Raw genomic sequence first — 17250 nt, 5'->3', positions numbered from 1 at the left:
ATCCAGAAGCAAAGGCAGGGGGGAATTCGAATGTTACATTTCAGAAGAAAGGATTAACCAGGAAAGTCCGATTCTATTCCAAATAGAATTAGCATTTTAGCCCATAATTCTGTAGAGATTAAGACAGTACAAGCTGGAGCTAACAAGTGTCAATGTTAGCTATGGGGATGCTAACGAGCGATTTTAGTCACAAATCGTGACTAAAATGTGATTTTCTTCGTACAAGTATGTACAATATATGCAATGTAGTTCGCCAAGGATAAACGATCAGCCAGCCATTGGCGCGATCCTGTGGTAGTCTTGTGCGAGGACTGAGTTTGTAGGCATACCACGGTTCATTAGGTTCTTCTAAATGCAGGCCTCTGCTCTCACCAGCCAACACAAATTAAATTCAATGATCAGAGAGAATTGGTTAGTTGGTTAACCAATTAGTCTTATTACACGCTGTGTGTTTATATGACTAGCCAGCGGGGTTTGAACCAGGATGACCCAGACGTAAACCGCTCTATACCATGAGGACATCCTCACTGTACGTGGGCTGATTACAAATTGCCTCCGGTAAATGTGCTCATGCTGTGCCGTTATGAGATGTGAATTCCTTTTGAGGGTCCAAATGTTCATATTTTCATGTTATACATGTTCAAAAGGCTTTGAGTATTATAAGTTTATGTTGTTTACAATACACTTCAGCAAGCCCACACATCCCAGACCGCTGTCTAGGAGACAGACAGTGCATCAGTAATTACAGGGAAACATCTGCTCCTGCTGCTTTGGGGTCATCTCAAAGCACTCAGACACAAACAATACAAACTCAGTGACATTACATTTTACTGTACTGTCTCCTGATGTTTACTTAAAAACCGTACAGTACACAGAGTAACAGTAGTATCAATAGGTATCCTAATTTAAAGTAGCCTAAAGTATTGAACACAGAATTGGTCATTTCTTGGTAGTGAATAATGAATCCCAATGAAACAAATAAGTAATACATTAATATTATTAATTATTAATTTAATATTATTATTATGTGGTTACTATTTGATCATGCAATTTCATTTCTACACCCTAAAATAAGGCACTTGAGAAAACTCCCCGATAAAGTGTTTCAACAACATTTAAAACTAGAAAGAAACTAATCGCAGAAAATTGTTCATAATCAAAGCACTTCTTTTGAACTTCAGGCAGCAGCCATTTTGAATCTGGGTGATGTTTTGAAGTTGTATTTTTCAGATGGCTTGGTCTGTCATGCCTGTCTAGGTTCAGGGCATGCCCTGTCATCCCACTTTCTCAGCTAAATGTTTCAGTGGTGACCATGCCTGAGTGCATGTGGATCCCACAGTATGGTTCCCTTGGCCTAGCCAGCCGTTTCTATCCATCCATGGTGCAAAGGGCAGAAATATGGCTATATAAGATTTTTATTGATCTAATATTTATAACCACAAAATGTGATTTTACCCTTAATCTAGTCTTGCTTGCCTTACTCTAAACACCTAAGTCTAAACATCTAGGTTTGCCTCATTAGATATTGAGTCAGTGCAAAGAGACTACGCTTACCTTTACATGTCAATAAACTTTATTGTGTTTCTAATCCTCAAAGATTTTAATGTATTGTTGTACTCAAATGGCTGAGGCAACTCTATATGTATTATAAATATGTCCAATAAAATTAATTAATACATTTATTCATACCCTAATAACATTAACCTGATAATCTTAACCTGTTCTTAAATATTAAGGACAAATAGCTAAAATAGTCACACAAAGGTTTTTGCAAGGCCAATTATCATCCTTTGTAACATCTAGTGATTACACCCTCAGCCAATTTTTACTCCACACATTTCCTCCCTTCAGATTCCTCGCCTGGCGAAACTCACAGGCCCCAACTATCTCTGCAAGTCTAACATTACTCATAACCATAATCTCTCTCCCCATGTTTCCAACCTTTGTTACCTTCTCTCCCTACAATCTCAGTTGGGGTGGGTCAGTAGTTTTGTTTGGTTGCTATACTCATACATTGAAGAGATCTTCTGTGTTTCAGTATGTTATTATTATTATTATTATTATTTTATTTATTTCTCTTTCTTTCAGCATTTTATAGGGGAGGCTTACCGACAAGCCCCACAGGGTTTCTTCACCTCCCCTGCACAATGCCTTTGTTTCTTAAACATTTGGGTTAGGGTTAGTTTGTTATTGTGTGTGTGCAAATCAATAAAATCAATTTTAAAATCTTTCTACACTCATGTCCTAGGCTTTTAGATATTTGTCTCGTCCAAATAATGTGAGGGATGAATATTAATAAGGGGTGGATATCTCAGTCTGCTTCTGTCTGAAAACTACATCTAATAGCTAATGTTAATTATAAGAAGTGGAGGGCTGCTTTGATAGACTTCACACCAACCACCTTACAAAACAAATGCATGAACATCAGCACTTATGTAATACAGTTAGAATCAAACAAGAACCAACATCACAGGTACATGGGTTAGTGAGATCATGCAACGCAAAGAACGGAAATTCGCAATTACCCATGGTTCAACCAATGACTGTAAATGAATGGACACATTGAAGTCTGATGTCACCTGATTCATTTCAATAGTTACAGCTCATGTCACTAAACCGCGTACTTCCTCGTCACTATTTTGGTCTGTCTGCCCACTGAAAAAAGCTCAGTATTTGCTCTCGTCTAGGACAACGCAAGAAGAACATGTGAGCAAAAGGCGACCCCTGGTCAGCCACGTGCAGGCCTCTGCCGATCGAGCATGGGGTTACCAATACAAGAAGCACACAGGAACGCGCCTCAGCCATCAGCCAGTAAGCAATGTTGGCAACAGGGCAATGCAGATACAGCACATTATTCTGCTGATAAAACAATGCCCACTCTACAAGTCACTATTCTTTAACCAAGGCTACAGCAGAAGAGATAAACTACAGTAACCTTAATGGGTAGCCTACATTGTAATTATTGATCGTATTGATTTTGTTCCGACGTTTAATAATGTATGCCCTATTAGGATCCATCACTGTAACAGAAGGATTCCCATTGTGTCATTTATTCAGATTCTGTGCAAATCCTTTTTTTTGTATTATGAGAACAATATAATCTGTCTAGGTGTTCAAAAATATACCAAGCGATTACTGTCAATACGGCCATGATATTTCATGTTATTTCATTATTAATCATCTTAGGCATCCAAGTAATGGATTGCCCTCAAATGATGCCCTTTGCAAATTCATAATTTATATCACATATTATAACAGTCTCATCATTTTCAACATCAGTGTCTTTATTTCCATAATGAACTATTTATTATACATCATAGTCATTATTACATTTTTATTGGGCTCCTATAGTATAGCTACATGTTACAGCTATTATTGAGAATCTACAAAAGAATAATGCATGTTTATACTGCATACATAACGTGATGGTATGTACTTTAGTGTTAATGATCAATTGTTGCAGCACTTCTAAGTCTAGCATGGTTCATAGGGTTTCCATGCTCATTCTCAGCGCCTTGCTTGTGCTGGTAGAAACCCCTGCGTCTTCGTCGTCCCCCGCGGCTGCTCTGACATATGATGTCAGGGCTTCATAGAGGTCAGAGAAATGCTTCTATCGTCCAATTATAAAACAATTAAAAAAGCGATTTGTTGTAGAACATCTAAGTGACCCTGGAATAGACCTCATTTGGCCAGGAACAATACAGACTCCACCAATGGAATTACATTGGCAATTGCTCTTTTTTTTTGGCAGAACGACAAGTGAAAATGACAACAGTACAACGAGTGGCCACTAGGTTTTGCAGCGTGTCCGACAGACCCCCGATTGATCCCCTAGATTCAACATAGAACCGTCACCCATGACAAAGAACCCTAAAAGAACCCTTTTTTCTAAGAGTGTAGCCCCCTCTTGTTCCGTACTCAATGCACGTTCTCCGCAAGGCACCAGTTTGCAGCAGGCATGGATGAGGAGATTATCTTTAATGAACAACACAATAGTCATTATCCTTTGGCCTCTGTATGGTGCTTCTCCATGAAGCCATGGGGAAAGCTACAATTGTATGGCATCTTCTTCGTCGGTTCCGACTTCTGTTTCTACCCCCACTCAGTAAAGCAACGCACGAGTTGAAAATATTGAACACATTCTTTACACAGAATGCACCGTAGTATAATGTGACATCCCCAACGCAGCACTGCAGACTGCTCCATTGACAATCAATGACTGCCGCAAAGAGTTAATCAGATCTGGTGGACACGAGGTGTCAGAATTCCACCCAAACACACAAATACAAACACAGTCTCAGTCACATTGTCATTAAAACCCCAAATACCACATCATCAAAACTGTAGGCAATTTGATTTGCTTCAATAATCTTTCATGTTGACGGGGGAGGAGGGAGGGGGGGGGGGGGGTCGGGGTTGGTCTGTGTCAAGGAGTCAGGCGTATGCCCCCTAGATGCTGAGGTTAGGTCAGTTTTGCGTTTTATCCTCTGGATTTGGGGAGAGTAAGCTGATCCTTGATCCGAGCCTGAGGCAAATTCACCTTGGAGTCATTTAACTGTGCAGCCTGTTTTTGACATACAGTAAATACATCCCTTACTTGCAGCATTTACCCAGCATGCATCCCACCTGACTCACAGCATTCCTACTGCAAACGTCACTGTTGACTCACCTCGTTTGGTGCTCTGGCGACCCACTGGGGCAGAATGCATTGTGACTCATCGACTTAATGCAATACAACCTTTTTGCCCAGCCCCCCCCACCCCCCCTCTTTCTCTCTCTCTCTCTCTTTCTCCTCAGCTCATCCAGTGATCATCTAAAATCCACAGTTTGGCTGCATCCCAATTCTCAACCTTTTTCCCTGAAGTGTGCACTCGCCCACATAGATTTAAAAGCATAGGAGTAGCATAGCCTAGTCTACACCAGTCCAGTCCATAGGAGTATCATAGCCTAATCTACACCAGTCCAGTCTATAGGAGTAGCATCGCCTAATCTACACCAGTCCACTCCATCGGAGTATCATAGCCTAATCTACACCAGTCCAGTCCATAGGAGTATCATAGCCTAATCTACAGTAGTCCAGTCTATAGGAGTATCATAGCCTAATCTACACCAGTCCAGTCCATAGGAGTATCATAGCCTAATCTACAGTAGTCCAGTCTATAGGAGTATCATAGCCTAATCTACACCAGTCCACTCCATCGGAGTAGCATAGCCTAGTCTACACCAGTCCACTCCATCGGAGTAGCATAGCCTAAAATAAACCAGTCCACTCCTTTGAAATCCATGGAAGGGAGTGCACAAGTCCACACTTTGTAGAGAGAATTGGGACACAGTTTTAAATGACATATTTCCCCACATGAATTTCTTCAGCTTTAGTATGGGAGATAGTGACTGAGAAGCCTTAGGGCAATCAGATCATTTTTATTGAGGTCACATAAAAATTGCAAAACAATAAGAAAGGGCATGGGGGGATCCTCTAGCATTTAGACCAGGGTGGGGGTCAATTTAGTTTAAATTCAGCAAATTACGGAACTGAAAAATCCACATAGACTAGGAATAATGGGTAAACATATTATCTAGAACAGACATGCTTCTCTGTCATGTAAATTAGGGAATTTAGCTTTAATTTAGCTATAATGTCAGCTCTATGCAGGACCTTTCTATCTGCAGTCTTCAGAACACTACAAGCTCCAGTGATAGGACCAGTGAGGCTTTTGCTGGAATATGATTGGCCATAACAGAAGATGAGCTCATGATTTACATACAAAGTACTTGACCGGCGAGAATTGAGCAAGGGGACATTTAGTGTCATAGAATCTTAAAGGAATCAAGTGACCCATTTTCAGAGGGAAAGTGCTGACGTGGCTTTGATAGACTAAAGCGCATATGGCAACAGTATCTGATATGATAGCGCCATCTGGTGGTAGGTTAGGATACAACAACACCTCTCAATAACTGTAGGACATAGAAAATCGTATTTATTATATAGAAACATCAAATAAATGTACATGCATAGCGGAACAGTATATCATTGTTAATCTAACATACAAATATAAGCATTTCAAACATGAGGAGATTAGGAGGTACTAAATGTTAAAAGACATCTTTAAAAGTAGGGGTGACATCATCTTTGGGGTTAGTGAGAGAAAGGGGTGGTGAGCACCTTAACCAGTGTTGTCAAATCACCCACGGAAGAGGCTGGTACAGATGGGGAAGAACACCCAAACAAATTACTTTTTTACTTTTGAAATGTTTCATTTATTGAATGTATTATGTATGTGTTCTAACCCTTGACGCCAGGCAGAAACTACACCTTATTTCTAACTCTCTGACACTTGTGTTGAATAAAAAAATACTGGATAGGCATAAGCAATATGGCGGAAATTACAGCTAGCCTATCAGAGAGCAAGGTGGAGCAACACACATCTTGCTTATACCTATCCAGTCCTTTCAGAAATCATGAACAGAGACCTTCTATCATAATCTACGGGTGGGTAACACTGGAGAAGCATCAAAGCAGAACTTCCATCTCTGTATTCACTCACAATCACCAATACACATTTCCATTTACAAAGGGAAACTGTGACTGCAAAATAGTTCACTTAATTCTGTGGAAAGCTCCCTCCAAACCACCCCGCTGTCTTCGGCTTTGGGGGTGGTTACCACAGGATTCAGATAACTGAGTGGGAGTTACATTTACCAAGATATACCCCCCAGTTTACAAACACATAGGTTCATGACTCACTGTGGGCGGAAACAGAGATAGACGAGTGCTGCTCTCAAGGAATTGATTGTTTCCATTATTGTTAATATTGTCTTCACGTAAAGATAGATAGATAGATAGATAGATAGGTGGGTAGATAGATAGATAGATAGATAGATAGATAGATAGATAGATAGATAGATAGATAGATAGATAGATAGATGGGTGAATGGGTGGGCAGATAGATAGATAGATAGATAGATAGATAGATAGATAGATAGATCTAAATGTGACTACATTCAGATCTATCTCTTTGTGTAAAGGTGCAATCTGTATAAATTACACCTATTGTACTGTACACCGGGAATCCATAGTGATTGTCTGCTGCATTCCTACCCCTTTCAGTGTGATTCGGCATCCCAAATGTTGATTCAACTTATTCCAGGAGACCGGATGGACACGTTGGAGCTGTATAGCAGTATGAGATGTCATACGTAACAGCACGTGAGAAATTGTATTAGGAGGAGCTAAGAAAATAGAACATATCGGCCAAAATACACACACGAAATGGCAATTTTCTGATTTGAATCATTATGCAATAACATTGTGCAGCACTAGGATATCATATATCCACTTAAAAACATAAAAAATGACTCATGTGGGCCTTTAAATATCTTTGTGCAAAGGCGCAATCTGTATGATTTTGCACGGTTCGGTGGAAAAGGGCAAGGGGGATGAATGCCAAAACAGTGATTATGGATGCCTCATGACATGCCTAAGCATTATTCAGTTTGCTCATGCATGATAAAAAATCCCATTCAGGATTTCTACTGAAGATTTGATTGTGATCTAATCAATAAACAACCATGCAAATTAAAAAGGTGTTCAGCAAACAGCTCAATGTTCATATTCCTCATATGCATATCACACCGTAAAACAAATCAACAAATTTAGATATTCACTTAAGTGCAGTTAGGAGTACAGTATATAGTGAAACTTAAACATGACAATCATCTGCAGTTTCTCTTATAGAAGGAAAAACTATAGCAGAGGTGAGGCTTTGGTCCGGCATTTGAAGACATAATGCTGGGGTGCATTCAGTTTTGCTAAACATTTGGCTACGTTTGCTGAAGGTAAGTAATGAAAGACACATTCTCTCTCTACGTTCTTCAACTTTCATTTACATACTGTATGCTACAATATTTCTGTGTATTCAGTTGAAAACTGAGAAATTACCTCAGGGAAAAGGGCATCTGATCTCAAAAGGTCAAATGTGCAGAAAAAGGCTCCATTATTGGAACAGCGGAAGTTATGTGGCATGTGGAAGATATCTAAAACAGCAATCACACTACATCACAATAGGAAAGTTGCTTATTCATGCATTGGAGAAGAAGGATTGCAAGTTCCAATCTCACAGAATCCTTCATCAAAGGACATTTTTTACATGGAAAACCAAAAATCAGCAGTAAACAAAGATGAAAACTCTCTTGCAATAAGAGCTCCAAATACTGGATAAATAAATCATCCTGAGCAAGAAACATAACCTGCAACGGTGTTTCCCCCACAAGCAGCCAAGAAGAATACTGAATACTATATCACAACCTAACAATGATCTTGTGTCGTGCGAAGCATTGCTTGCAATTTACATACAATTAAACCTTCAATAATGTTAAAGAAACTGTTTAAGTGATTGTACTACTTGTCTACTTAAAACATAAAACATGAAGAAAATCTTTGGTCCTGCTTAAGTTAAGCTCAAGTGGCCCCTGCCTGAGATGATTAGTGTTTGGCCCTATGTTGATTAGATGTAGAAAATATGAAAGAAACTGACATCTAGACCTACTCTTTTGTGTTAATCATGCATTGATGTCAATGGGACATTTGCGCAAAAACTGTAAATTCAGTAAACACAGCCTGTAAACACTGTCATAGTGAGCTAAGCTAATGCTAGTCTTAGTGGGGCAATCTGGGACCTGGTCTCCCTGCCACTTTTTGGGTAAAAAGCTGAGAGATGAGGCTGGAGAAATGTAACCACTCTCAAATGTATAGACGGAGCTATGGATGCAAGGACTGAACGATCAATGAGATCGAAATGACAGTTATAACCATGCTTTGTAGCTATACAGTGTTTGTTTACAATTACATTGTTTACGAACAATGGAGTAAAACAAGCTTATATTTGGGGATTTGACTATTCCAGGAAGTAAAGCTGAGCTTGCTACTAGGATATCGAAGAGGTTTGTATGCACAACGTAATTATTATACACACGTAAGCCTGGTTCTAAACCACCTCCGTTACAAGTGCAGATACATGTTCAACAAGATGGAGGGTACAACAACCTCGGACCTTGGCCATGACGATAACCTGTCCAGATTGACTCCTAGTCATTGATTTGAAAGCTACTAATCCACTATTACACACTACCTTGTAATAATTCTACGAAAACGTAACTATCAAAACACTAATTGTGTTTATTGCGATCTCTGGAGTTTAAAATTGACTACATATCAGAATAACATATCATCCATGAATGTTAAGGTCCCCTATGTGAGTTAACAAAAGGCCTCATGTTTCTGGCATAGAGGTCCACATACACACACAAACATACAAACCCACACACACTAGAGAAAACATACAATAATGCATGTGTGTAATGCATTATCCTTACAAGCATGCTTGTAGACGTGCAAACACAATCTATACAAAATAAAGACAAACAATCACTTGCAGTCACACGTATGCTGAATTCCAAATAGTCCGCAAGCCTCTATTCCTAGCCTAGGCAATCCGGTAGCAATGGAAAAGCGGAAGCAATATGGTAGGAATGTCACCTCGCCTAAAGCAAGGTGAAGCAATTACCAATTTGCTTGAACCTATCTGATCGTTTCAGGAGTGCTTAGCGGGTAGGGGCTAAAGGTTGATTTGGAATTCAGCCATACTAGTCATACTAGGCAGCACTGGTCCTGGAGTGCCATACTGTAAGTACAGTACGTCAATTTGTTCTGCATCGGATTTTTACCTGTGAGACCAGGTGAATTTAGCAAACCACTGAATGACATCATGATCATTTCAGTAAACAAGGGAGGCTGTATGAAAACCAGTATATGGACAGTTGGGTAGATCAAAGTAGAGCAGCTGTGGGAACACAGTGCATAAGACTCAGGTCAAAATAGTGTTCTTGGTTGGGTTTTGTTTTTCATTTTCAGTTCGCTTCCCCAGCGCAATCCAATCCAAAGGATTCACACATTATTTTGAACCTGGTCTGGTGAGGGGGCATTAGTAAAAAAAATCAAGCGTTGGGATTGGTTGGAAATAAAACATCTTTAGCATACTGCAACACTCAAGGACCAGGGTTGCTTGCCTGGTTCCTTGCATTACATATGAAACTCAAGTCTAGTGATTGTTTAAAAGTACAGGTAGTAGGTCCAGTAGAGCAGGTTGATGAAGATGAACGATAAAGGGAAGGTCATCCGGGAGTAGTTGTCGATGTAGTGGGGGTTCTCTATGTGGCAGCAGTTGAGGAAGCACACCATCTTGCGTGCAATGGACAGAGTCTTGATACAACGGCCGCGGGGTTCCTTGTCCCCAGGGGCTTCCTCCTTCACCTCGCTGGTGTGGGAGAGGCTGCATGAGCTCGTCGCCCCCGTGGCCAGCATCAACCGCCGTCTCTTGGCGCGGAGGGAGTGGCCGTCCATGGTCGTGACGATGCCGTTCATCTCATCCTCGCGGTCCTGCATCTCCTGACCGTACTAGGAACCGAAGGCAAAGCACGAGAACTAGTGGATAGGGCCATAGATTGAATTTGAGCTTGTGACGGTGACAATGATGATCATGATGATGATGATGATGAGGACGATGAAATCAAATTTCAAAGATGATGAAGAACAACGGAAGGAGGAAGACACACCAAGATGGCGTTGACAATGACGACGATGAAATGAAAAGTAAACAATGATGATGAACAATAAGAGGAGGAAGAAGAGGAGATGTACGCCGATGAAGGAGATGATGAAGATGAACCTGCTGATGAACAAGGTTTTTCACCATGAGTGCCTTGAAATAAGATAAATGGATGCCTATGACAGAGATGATGATGACAACGATGACGGTGATGATGACGGAGATGATGATTCAGATGAAGATGAGCAGGGGGGTTCTCACCATGTATGCGTTGGCGGCATTGGATTGGTTGAGTGAACAGAAGTGGGCCACTGCGTATTCGATCAGGGCACCAAAGATGAAGCTGAAGCAGATGCCCAGGTAGACGTCGATGGCCTTGATGAAGCAGTTGGCATTGGGCAGAGAGGTGCGAGCGCCCATCATGAGAGTCGTCATGGTCAAAACAGTGGTCACTCCTTTAGAAGGCACACAGACAGAATGAGTAAGGCAGAGCAACGCATTTGAGATGTTCACCATTAAAGTACAATAGCAAGGGGTAACAGTTGAGGTCAAGTGTAAAGCGAGTGTAAAGTGAGTAACCGCTGGTTTGTTGACCTATGCAGATGCGTGCGGGAACGGAAGATTGGCTGATCCAGAAGGAGACCCAGGAGAGGACGACCAGCGCGCTGGAGGGGACATACGTCTCCAGGATGAAGTACAGGATGCTCCTCTTCAGCTCAAAGTGGAAGATCAGCTTCGGGTAGTTACCTGAGAGAAAGGAAAATCCTATTTGGGTGGCTAATGGTAACACTTTAGTATAGGGAACACTTTTGTTTGAATGTGTGTGTGTGTGTGTGTGTATGTGTGTGTGTGTGTGTGTGTCTCTGTCTTTACATTTTACATTTATGGCATTTAGCAGACGCCTTTATCCAAAGCGACTTACAACAAATACATTTGTTTAAGTAAGTGAATCATCTATCCAACAGTCATTATAAGACAAAGTAATCAATGCTCAGACCAGGGGCCATTGGCAGTCGTAATGCCAGAAGCCTTTATTTATTTATTTGTCTGTGTGTGTGTGTGTTTGTTTTTATGCACATAATAGGGGTTTGCGTCAATTCCATTTCAATTTAGGCAATGACAACAACCTGTGTGTGTGTGTGTGTGTGTGTGTGTGCATGCGTGTGAGTGAGTGAGTGTGTGTGTGAAAGTCATACCCGTCTCATAGACGGCCTCAGACTCCGAGGTGTAATGGTCCTCCAAAGTGTACTGGGCCAACTGCAGAGTGTCGAGGCCACTGACAGAATCATTTCCCCGTGTCCAGTAAAACAGCACATCTTTAACGTTGTATCCCCCTGTGGAAGGGCATGAAGGGCATGAGGAAATAAATCACAGTATGTCACCAGGCAGGATAGTATGTCACCAGGCAGGATCAATGAGGGGAGCCAGCTAATTATCCTTGAATAATCTGAAATAGCTTCATATTTCTCAGTTCATAAAAATCTACTTGAAATGAGAAGATGCCCTTATCCGACGTGCACTATAGATTTGGCTGTATGTCCTTGTTTGGAAAGAGATACTGTACACAGATGTTAGGACTGGAGGATCTCATGTCTAACATCCTAACTGCTTTCTAGAACAGCTGAAGCATTTGCATTATAGGCTCTTCGCCCAGAGCTAATACGCATATGAAAAAAAGGAAAGCAACCCATCCACTTCATAACTTAATTAGTCCCAAGCACCTGTTCAGAAAAGACCCGGTCCAGTTAGGAAACTTTTTCAGATCCCAAAAGAAGACATATGCTGTGGCATATACTGGGCTGCTTGTATGGTGCCCTGTGAGTTTGCCAATAATTTTATGCAGGGTCTTACGAGTGAATTAATCAGGCTTCAAATGGTAGGACTCTGAGGGATAAGCATGTTCTGTTTACCATTGCTTCCATAGTGAACAGTGCATTCCATTACTAACCCTTGACTTCATGGGAGTGAACTTATATGATTGACACGTCTGTCACATCCGAGTCTTCAACTCAATTGAGCGAGTGAAGTGGACCTCTCATTTGGACAAGATGAGAAAAAATGGAGCCCTCGACTGCAGTAAAGAAATCAGCGTAGGCTTGTTCTTTCACCCCTAGAGGGTGTAGTAGATTCACAGACAACTTCTCAGGGATTCAAGTGAGAGATATGACTATGTTTTATAACTGGGGGGGTATAATTGGCACGATGTGGCACGAGAATCTTTTAGAAACCACCACTTCATCTCCGATTCCCTATGGAGACCCTAGGTTTTCCCCAAGGTTGTGAATTTAATATTGTATTGTATGTAAAAGAGGGTGAGGTATTATTCACAAGAGTAGAGCATTTCTTTTCTGTTTCTTCAATCCCTTGGTTGTTGAGCCTGGTGTCGATTAATTAATTAATTCTTTAGCCTGTTGGAAGTGGTGTTACAAGCCCAATTAAAACAACACAGAGCTGACCACTGTGGTTTTGATGTGCAGCAAGATGTAAATTAAGATGTGAATTTAGATGTACATCAAGGAAGACCCCTCAAAAATATTCATAAATCCCATATATCCCTCTCATGTTGCCACATTAGCATAATGTGTTAACAACATGATCAATCTTTTAGCACTTAAATAATTTGTTGGACCATGTCATTACTACATGGATATTTCACATAGAATGTATATATTCAGACCAGACACAGTATCCATCAGTGTTAACATACCCCGTGCTGTGAGCTGCAGTCGGCATTTTGTGTGTGCCACATACAGAATATGTGCGTCTTGGCCTATAACATCGCCTAGTTTGTCGCTATGCAGTTATTACAAGAGCAGGCAGCACAATGTGTGTCAAGGATGCACTCCTAAAAATAACATGGATGTTTTTTGAGTGACGGATGGGGGATGGTCGACCACATTTATTTAACCATTGTGTACTGAACTTACTTGTATGAGGTGAAATGGGGAAAATATAGTGAAATTAGTGAAATATAGAAATAAACACAATTCTCAACACAGTTTTCTCAGAAACACTAAAAATGTGACACTTAACTAGAAGCTGAAGTTGTGACAGTCTCAGCAACTGAGAATGCAGGGTCGACATATTAGTCTGCTGTTGCCATGGAAACTACAAGGCTGCTGAGGTTGGCAGTTTGGAACCAGCAGCATTTCTATTCCCAGAACTTTTCTCTACTCTTGCACATTATCTGCACATTTACCAGGGTCGTGTGACTGCTATTATGTCTGGTAGGTTTGTTGTTTTATCGAGATTGCTACAAAGATGACTTGATTAACCACAGACAAGTGGACATTTCACCTGTTAGAAAAAAAGTTTTGAACTATGGGTCTGCCATAAGATTACCAAGTCCAAAGGTAAAATGGCATGAATAGTACCAACATAAATTAGCGACTTCTTGTTCTTGAAGCCTGATGTCTTCATAATGGGCAATCTTAACTTGGGATCTGCACGTGTACTTTTGCATCGATCAAACATTGATATCAATGGGAGATAAACACATTCAAATCACCTGTGCGTATATCTCAAGCTAGGGATTCAGTCCAGTAACAATCTACACTTGACCACATGCTGCTAGAAAACCAGCTATACCAATCATTACTGACTAAAAAGGCTGTCGAAAGCTGAATCTTAGGACCCAATACAATTGAATTGCAGAAAACGGCTTTCCAGGATGACACAAATACATGATTCTATGTCTGTGGTGCAGTATGTGCGCATGATGCGTGGATGAATGTGACCTCGACAAAACAATGTTTACTGTGCAAGCTTGCGCTTTTCTGGAAACCCTCTCTGTTCAATTCATGTAATTGGGGCCTTAGTTGTAAGAGGCGAATGGTGGGGTCTTACAGCTCTCCAGCTGCAGCATGCAGGTCTGCTTGTCCATGGGGTATTTGGTCAGGTCCATACTGCAGGCCACCGTTGTTGTGATCCTAAAGATAGAAAAGAGGAGCTGAAGCCAATGGGACAGCAGCTGCTGTGAGGTAACAATGAGATCACCGTCACTGACCGTCACTCCTCGTCACACTGCCCCGAGACACTCCTGACCCATGGTAAAATCCAGGTGACCTGTCTGTCTGCACCTCCTGTGTCTATGTTCATTCTTTTAAACCGCCCCCCTCTCCCTCATCATTCCTCTTACCTTCCCTGCTCTTGCCTCCTCATCCCGCTGTCTCTCCCTCTTTTGACACTCCTGCTTCAGTCTCTGCTTCTGCCCTCCTTTGCTAAACTGTCCTCTTAATCTCTCTCTTCATCGCCCTGTGGTTCCTCTAAGTCTGACTCTCTATCCTGGCTGTATCCTCTACTGTATATGCATTTCCTTTTGAATAGTTTAAAGCGCTATAAAACAACCTGTTGATTGGTCCAGTGGTCTAGCACCGCGGCCTACAGTGCACACATATGCCCATGTCGGTATGGGTTTGAATATTACTGGTCATTATTTGTTTGTTAAGCATTTATTAAGAAACAAATGGTATTCACCTGTTCAAGTAACAGTATTCGCCTGTTTTTAAACCATTTATGTTCATGTACATGTACAAATAGTCACCAAATTATTTCATGGACAATAATATTATGAATACAGATGACTTTCAATATACAATAAATACCCTTTAGGTCGCATCGTCGGGTCAGGATAAACTCTGGGCCCCAACGTTACATTATGAAATGTGATGCTTGAATTTGAAGTGTGAAAGTGAATTAACTCACTTGTCGAATGACATACCTCAAAGCATAAAGTACTGTTCCGTTCGGGAAAATGCGGATGAGTCTGTTCTCCACGGTGATGTCATGCAGGAAAGACTTTTTGGAGTCGACAATGAAGGTGTCTGGGACCCAAAGCAGCTCGACCAGCCGTCCGTCCAGACTCAGGCTCTTGTTGCCGTCAAAACATAGACGCTCATCTGTCCAGCGCTGCCTCAGAAAGATGGTAGCTGTGTAGTCCTATGAAAAGACAGCATTCACGCGCATAATACAAGAAGTGCATTTAGCTTCTACGCTACATACCTTAGACTACTGTCGACAACATGTAGTGGGGTGAGCTTACTGTTAACAGGAGCTGGACTCTGCTCACTGTTTGCAGATCCCACAAGTGATCTATACAACCTTTCGACCAACATGGTACTGTACATTTTATTTATATCACCTGAAACATAAATGGTTTACCAGAATGTGTGGGCACATGGCTTTAAAAGGGACTCTAAATATAACATTTTGTCAGATGTTTTCAAACCTCAAAAGTGGTTTAAAGTCGAGATGTGCCCACACCGTTGGTTCGGTAGATCCAGCTACATTATTTTCCTCAACTCCAAATGAACTGAAAATATAAGCACTGAATAAAATTTAGGAAAGTAGATGGTGCTTTTCCATTCCTTTGGGACGATTTCAACCACTGCGGTATGTTACAGTGTTGGCTGCTGCATTTGCAATGGACATTTGCTTACCATGTTGATCTCTGAAATGGTGTCAATGCTGGCAATATCCAGACTCATGCCGACCGTGACAGGACCATCTGAAAAGAGACACCCACTAAGACATGGTATACATTGCATAGCAGAGACTTTGCAAACACACCTAAAAAAGATAAAACAGGTCAAAATTGATTTCAGCTATGAAAGAGCTGTTCTTAATTCATTCTCAAGCCTTTTCGTCATGCGGCTATCGCATTGTATTGCTGTGCTCATGCAGCTACAGAATGGCGACAAGTGAAACGTCTGATGTTTCAAAAAATCACTCCTCTCCCTGTGGATAAAGTACTATCGCTGTCTACCTTTAACAAATGAATGAATGAATGAAAACTGTAAAAGTACTCTGTCAGCAAAAGGAAGTCATGTGTGTATCCTTACTGTCAAAGAAGGGTCTCAGATACTTGTTGTACCCTTTCATCAGCTTCTGAATGGTTGGAGGTAAGATCTCCCCGTCTTTAACTTCAGCACTGAGTACAGGTTCCTCCATCATCCTGTGAAGAAAATAACAACACTGAGGCCCCAACTAGCCTATGCCCTATACAAATAACCAAGTGTTGCTATATGTGGGCAGAAATTCCTTTTGTGTAATGTATATGTATTTCTTCACTGCAGTTATTGCATAGAAAGGATTGTCCACCAAATGCTAAACATGAGTACTTTATTTAAAAATGTTGTACTTTCTTAATGGTGAACCCAATCTGAAAACATAAACCATCGAATAAAGCTGAGAATCTCTACGTTGACCTCATAGTAATTGTTTGATTTCAAATCCAAACTGTTAAAAGAAGACAAAATGCTTCCTCCTTCCAATACTTACGGAGGGCATTGTATAGTATCTGGTCCAAATCATGATGATCCACACTTCTTTGAGAATATCTATAACAATCTATTGAGCTCACAAGCAACACAGGATCCTATTATTATTGTAGAGAACTACAACACAGTTTTTAAGTACATCAATGGACCGTAAAGGAGATCATACTCTGTGATCACCCTCTCTCGCTCAAGGAGACCACAACTATTATGAAGGCATTAGAACTAGTGGATACATGGAGATTTAAAAACCCTGATATACTGTACATGAAGGAGGCTAAATCAAACTAGTCATCTCGATGATTTCCTTGTGTCTTTCTCTTTGGCACCAAAAGTTGAAAAAGTGTTGATAGGTGACAGAATGCGATCAG

At 41.0% G+C, this 17250-nt stretch overlaps 1 protein-coding gene across 1 annotated transcript; it reads right to left on the bottom strand.

The window, feature by feature from the left end:
* Positions 1-10108: 10108 nt before the first annotated feature.
* Positions 10109-16553, bottom strand: gabrz (gamma-aminobutyric acid type A receptor subunit zeta; the record flags this gene model as incomplete). Its single annotated transcript, XM_083687210.1, has 8 exons — positions 10109-10453; positions 10866-11059; positions 11199-11351; positions 11801-11938; positions 14451-14533; positions 15325-15542; positions 16043-16110; positions 16445-16553. The coding sequence occupies 8 exons, from the start codon at positions 16551-16553 to the stop codon at positions 10109-10111; spliced, it is 1308 nt and encodes a 435-aa protein (XP_083543336.1).
* Positions 16554-17250: the final 697 nt, after the last annotated feature.

This window comes from Argentina silus, assembly GCF_951799395.1.
Source record: "Argentina silus genome assembly, chromosome: 16".
In the NCBI taxonomy this organism is placed as follows: Eukaryota; Metazoa; Chordata; class Actinopteri; order Argentiniformes; family Argentinidae; genus Argentina; species Argentina silus.
The sequence above is the reverse complement of the archived record's forward strand: the minus strand, read 5'-3'. Positions and strand labels throughout refer to the sequence as shown.